Source organism: Cibotium barometz, chromosome 28 (assembly GCF_041138505.1).
Source record: "Cibotium barometz isolate CiBa-2024 chromosome 28, ASM4113850v1, whole genome shotgun sequence".
NCBI lineage: Eukaryota > Viridiplantae > Streptophyta > Polypodiopsida > Cyatheales > Cibotiaceae > Cibotium > Cibotium barometz.
In genome coordinates, this window is record NC_141073.1 from 30,216,777 (window position 1) to 30,222,142 (window position 5,366).

A 5,366-nucleotide genomic window follows, 5' to 3' on the forward strand; every position below is an offset into this window, starting at 1 on the left:
TCCCAACTGCATACCAACCACAAGCAATGACTCAGTAGTGCATTCTTTGGGAGTCTGTTCCTCCATACATTCTTTCTTGGTCCAGATCTTCACATCGGGTCTCATGCCAATAGGATTCTCTATCAAAGCAAAAAAGTATAAACTGGTTGATCTCCTTCAGATACCACGTTGGCTTATGCCTAACAGTCCTCTTGACTTTCCGGCATAATACCGTACTTCTATACTTTCTGAGATGACGACCTGCTTGCATATTATTGCAGAAAAAATGACAATACTCAGCATTTAGGCTTTTTACAAATATTTAGCTTTCATTAAGGAAAAAAAATATATTCTGGCCAAACAAGCTCTGCAAAAGACAGTAGCACACATGGCAACCCATCTTAGCATGGCAAATTCGATCAGCAATAATTTACACCCGATAATACAATAATTAGCAACCCAACCCCAGGCGAGATTATTTACATACACATATGGATATCATAAGATGCAGTAACACCATTGCCTAAGCAGCACAGCCTTGTGTCTTACAAGACCAATTCTAATCAAACCTTACTCATTGGGCTTCACTTTATCATAAGTGCCAGATTTCACATACTGTAGCCGTCCATCAGCAAAGTACCTTGCCGAGAGAATCCGCACCTGGTTTTCATTCACCACCCAACTCACATAATAAGCATGAGCCATCCCAATGGGAGCTTTCTTAGGAATGCAAGCCGTGACCTGATTCGGCAGATGGATCAAAGTGTATAGTGCATCTTCATCATCCCTAATTCCTCCCTTGAAGCCCTTCCACCGGGCCTTCCGTATGGTCCGTGAAAGGGAAGTGGTCAGGCTCACTTCAGTTCCAGCATAAAGCCCTTCTGGTTCATCTCTACTAGCAGCAAGGGGGTCTGAATGGTGTTTCCAAATCGTCCCCTTCCAAGATCCCTCGGGTCGTTTGTCAGAATCCCTTGTCTCCTCAAGCTGTAGTGAAATGCCCAATTTCCCTTCAAAGTCATAGCCCATGATGACTGGCATTCTAGCCTCCGAAGCTGCAAAACCCAAGTATCATAATAAGAGCATATATGACAGCAGTGACACCTGAGAAAAAAAATAAGCATTCATGTATAAATAAAGATCATCACTTAGGATATGTGTGCACATACTTGTGGTGTATATATATGCATTCATGCACACATAAAAAACATCACTTAGGATATATGTACACATACTTGGAATGTGCATAAAGGCATTCATGCATAGAGATTGTAACTTAAGTTTTACGTACACATACATACAGCCTTGTATACATTCATAAAGATTGCCACTTAAGATATATATACACACATATAAGCTTGTAATTTGCATATACACATTCAGGCATAAGTAAAGATCTTCACTTGGGGTATAAAAATATGTATTCATGCATACATGAGGATGGTCAATCAGGATATATGTACACATACACGTAGCCTTGTAATGTACATACTTATGGATCATGCATACTTATGGATCATCACTCAGGCTATACGTACACATACATATAGCCTTATGATGGACATAGAAGCAATCATGCATACATAAAGATCCTTGCTAAGGATATATGTTCACATACAGATTAGCTTTCTCATGTGCATGCGTATACATTTAGCCTTTTGCCATGTACTCACATATACAAACCATGGTCCTGTTGTATACACCTTCCAGCTGTAGATAGAATCAGTATATGATGCACATGAGCAAGCACACTGCTTGGGGTTGGGGCAAGAACATAGTACAGACAGGAAAAGGGAGGCGAGCATCACTTACATGCCATGAAATGAAGCTCATTGAAGACGACGCATTTGGGGTCATTCGGCTTCAACGCGAGCTGCACCCAACCGAGGTCACCATTGGAAAATTGGAGAATGCGGTGGTCGATGGAGTTGGGATGCCAAATACCATCAGGGAGGCTATGCTTAAGCTCATACATAGCCCAGGGTCCACACTCCCAGTTGATGTCAGGGCCCTCTCCGGTGGTGGCATACCATTGGTTGCGGTGGTAGAGGTGAAGCCGATCCTTGTCGACGGGCCAGAGGGACCTCACCGATTTGTAGGTTTTGACGATGTCAGGGCCTTGGAGCGGCTGGTACATAGCCCACAGTCCATGCCAGTGTTTCCAATGGGTAAGCGAGTTCCAAACCCACATGTCATGGGGAGTAAGCTCATCCACAGTCTCGCCGCCTAGGCCTTCAGTGTCTGGCACATCATGGCCTGCTACTACATGACCTCCCCCTACTTCACTTCCAGCGGCTGCCATGACTTTCCTGTTGGATGTTTTGTGCCCTGCCCAAAAAAAAAACCATTATGACATTTTTTAATATCTAAATACAAATATAAAAACAAGTTTGTAAGCATGAAGATTAGTTCTTAAAAAATATTTATCAAAATCTAGCACTAACAAAGGCATGGATATCTAGTACTAACAAAGGTATTAAAATTTAATCTTTTTATTCTTTTAATTTATAAAGTACCTTTCTGATGAAGGGTTGCTTTAAATTTCTTTCACCCATTCAATGTGCAAGGCAAAAAATTTCATTTCCGCTCATATGCAAGGTTTTAACTACCTCTAGCTTCTTTAGGATGCTAAAACACCTCTAGAATTTCTACAATCTCGAAAGACAAAATGTGGGTAACTCTCTCTCTCTCTCTCTCTCTCTCACACACAAGTGTGCACACCTATCTTGTTGAAAAATGTAATATAACTTACTTTAATATCTCTTTTCCATATTGGTGGTCATTTATCGAAGTGTTCAAAAAATATGATTACAACTTTATAACGAGAAACATTTGTGTATATGAGTAATTTGGCTTCTTAACAACATCCCAAGTCAGAGATCCCCTTCACTTGTTTTATAAAGTATAAGGTTAAATACTAATAAATGGTGTGTGCAATACTAAATAGTGTAATGATGATATGTGTAAGCATATACTAAATTAAATTGAGGTTGATTGACTACTTTAGCATGGTCCCTCGCCTCTTTCAACTTTTGTAGAAGTACAATTTTGATAACATACTATAATTTATGCATAAATATCTCTAGAGTTGTTTTTTTCCAATGGTAAAAAGGCCTTTTTCCATTTGACAAGTATGGATATGATAAGTGGCCTCCTCATGCCTTTGTTTGTTTATGTTCTACATAAAAAGTGTCCTTCAAGTGATAAAAAGTGTTCTACATAACTCCAAAGGTAAAAAGTCTTTTTTTCATTTGACAAACATGGATGCATGAAAAGTGTCCTCCTTGTGCCTTTGTTTGCGTATGTTTTACATTAAAAACTAAACGAGAAGTGTACTACGAAAATGTCAACAAGACTCAAGCAAGAGATTGAAATTAAACGGCATCAACTTCAACAAAGGAGCTACTAGCCACAACCCTAACCTAATCAATCATATTTTGTAAAATCCACCAGATGAGTAGGCGAATTGATATGCAAATGTAAAACACTCAATCACCATAGATTAGCCAAAGTAGCACCCTAGGGAAGTGGAAAACAACCCGACCATCTCTAAAGTAACCTCTGAACTAGAAAGTAACGAAGCCAAAGAGCCTCTGAGTTACCTAGCCAAGGTAAAAATGAGGAGGGATGAAAATATGTTGTGAAACTCGTATCTGACCACCTTGCAATAGCCTAAGAAAATGGCACCAAGGGGGGGTGTTGAGAAATGTGGTGCCATTGAGAACAAGGAAGAGGTAGGGAGTGAGAATGAGGAGGCAAGCAAGAGCAAAGTCTAGCATGATGTTTATGACGCTAATGGAGAACGTTTTACCTAGCCAAGGTAAAAATGAGGAGGGATGAAAATATGTTGTGAAACTCGTATCTGACCACCTTGCAATAGCCTAAGAAAATGGCACCAAGGAGGGGTGTTGAGAAATGTGGTGCCATTGAGAACAAGGAAGAGGTAGGGAGTGAGAATGAGTAGGCAAGCAAGAGCAAAGTCTAGCATGATGTTTATGACGCTAATGGAGAACGTTTTATGTCCATGCTTATGAAACTTAGTGGTTTTCCTAGACGACATGCCTGTTTATAGTAAGTTGAAAAAAGAACACGTAGAGTGTTTACGCTTAGTGTTTGAATTACTTAGAAAGAATAGGTTATTTACAAAGGAAAACAAATGTAGATTCTTTGCTAAAGAAATTCATTAGTTAGGCCATATTATATCCGCCCCGCTGAGGGAACATGGATGGATCCTAAGAAGGTCGATTCTATTCTCAAATGGCTTGAGCCAAAAAACTTAAAAGAAATACAAATTTTTCTAGGTTTGTCGAGGTTTTACCGACAGTATGTAAAGGACTATATGAAGATCACAGTCCCATTGACAAATCAGCTGAGAACTAAAGGCAAAACTATCTGTTTGGAGGATCTGCACAACTAGTTTTAAGAAACTCAAGGCTACAATCATGCAACTACACCTATCTTAAGTATAGTGGACCCTAATGAGTTGTTTGTCACTCATAAAAACATATGCTAGTGGGGAAGCCATTAGGGCAGTTTTGATGCAAGGGGGATGCCCAGCTACATTTAAAAGCAAAAAGCTTGACCGTGCCTAGCATAGCTATTCGACCTATGAGCAAGAGTTACTTGTTGCAGTAGTTTATGCTCTTAAAAAGTGGCGCCATTATTTATATGGTGCTACTTTTAAGGTCTACATAGACCATGCAAGCTTTAAATGGCTTTCAAGTCAAAATGAGTTGAAAGGTAGAAAAGCAAGGTGGGCAAAGATTCTTCAGGAGTTTGACCTTCAACTTCATTACCAAAAGCTGATTCGCATGCCAATGGTAAACAAGTTGAGCTTCACCATATTCAAGAACAAGTTCTTGGATTCACTACGTGGTTTGTGTAAGCATGATCTATCTTATTCAGAGATTTGGCTTAATGTACATGCATGCAATTGCTAGTAACCATTACCTTCTTTGTTAAAAAGGAGTGCTAATCTAGAGCAATGAGCCGAGATTTCTACAAGAAGAAGAGGGAGTTCTAGTTCGGAGATAATAGATGGGTCTCTTAGGTTATATACCGAGAGACGAAGAGCTTGGGAGTGGAGTCTTCACTACCATTCGACATTGTTTTAAATGGGGGTGATAAATTTCATTAGGGGGAAAGTTTTAGGAACATCTCTATCGAAAATGGGTACTTTCTTTACAAAGGTAGAGTTTGTGTACCATCTATTGGTGACTTTTAGCGCCAAATTCTTATTGAAAGTCATGATAGTCCAAGTGCTGGTCACCTTGGGGTACAAAAGACCTATGCATTTGTTAAAAGACAATTCTATTGACCTAGTTTGTTCAAGGACGTCCAAGACTTTGTGCTGAAATACAAGAAGTGCCAAGTCAATAAGCATGAGCATC

General features: G+C 39.6%; 1 protein-coding gene across 1 annotated transcript; it reads right to left on the bottom strand.

Moving 5' to 3' along the window:
• Positions 1-288: 288 nt before the first annotated feature.
• Positions 289-2,304, bottom strand: LOC147622731 (uncharacterized). Its single transcript, XM_086822356.1, has 2 exons — positions 1,789-2,304; positions 289-1,031 (listed from the first exon to the last, which is right to left on the bottom strand). The coding sequence occupies exons 1-2, from the start codon at positions 2,276-2,278 to the stop codon at positions 550-552; spliced, it is 972 nt and encodes a 323-aa protein (XP_086678482.1). The 5' UTR covers positions 2,279-2,304; the 3' UTR covers positions 289-549.
• Positions 2,305-5,366: the final 3,062 nt, after the last annotated feature.

Excerpts from the sequence above, each read along its gene's own strand:
- LOC147622731 (XM_086822356.1), bottom strand. The coding sequence starts at position 2,278 with ATGGCAGCCGCTGGAAGTGAAGTAGGGGGAGGTCATGTAGTAGCAGGC. Across the intron at positions 1,032-1,788 it reads TGAGCTTCATTTCATGGCAT|CTTCGGAGGCTAGAATGCCA; the intron begins GTAAGTGATGCT and ends TGGGTTTTGCAG.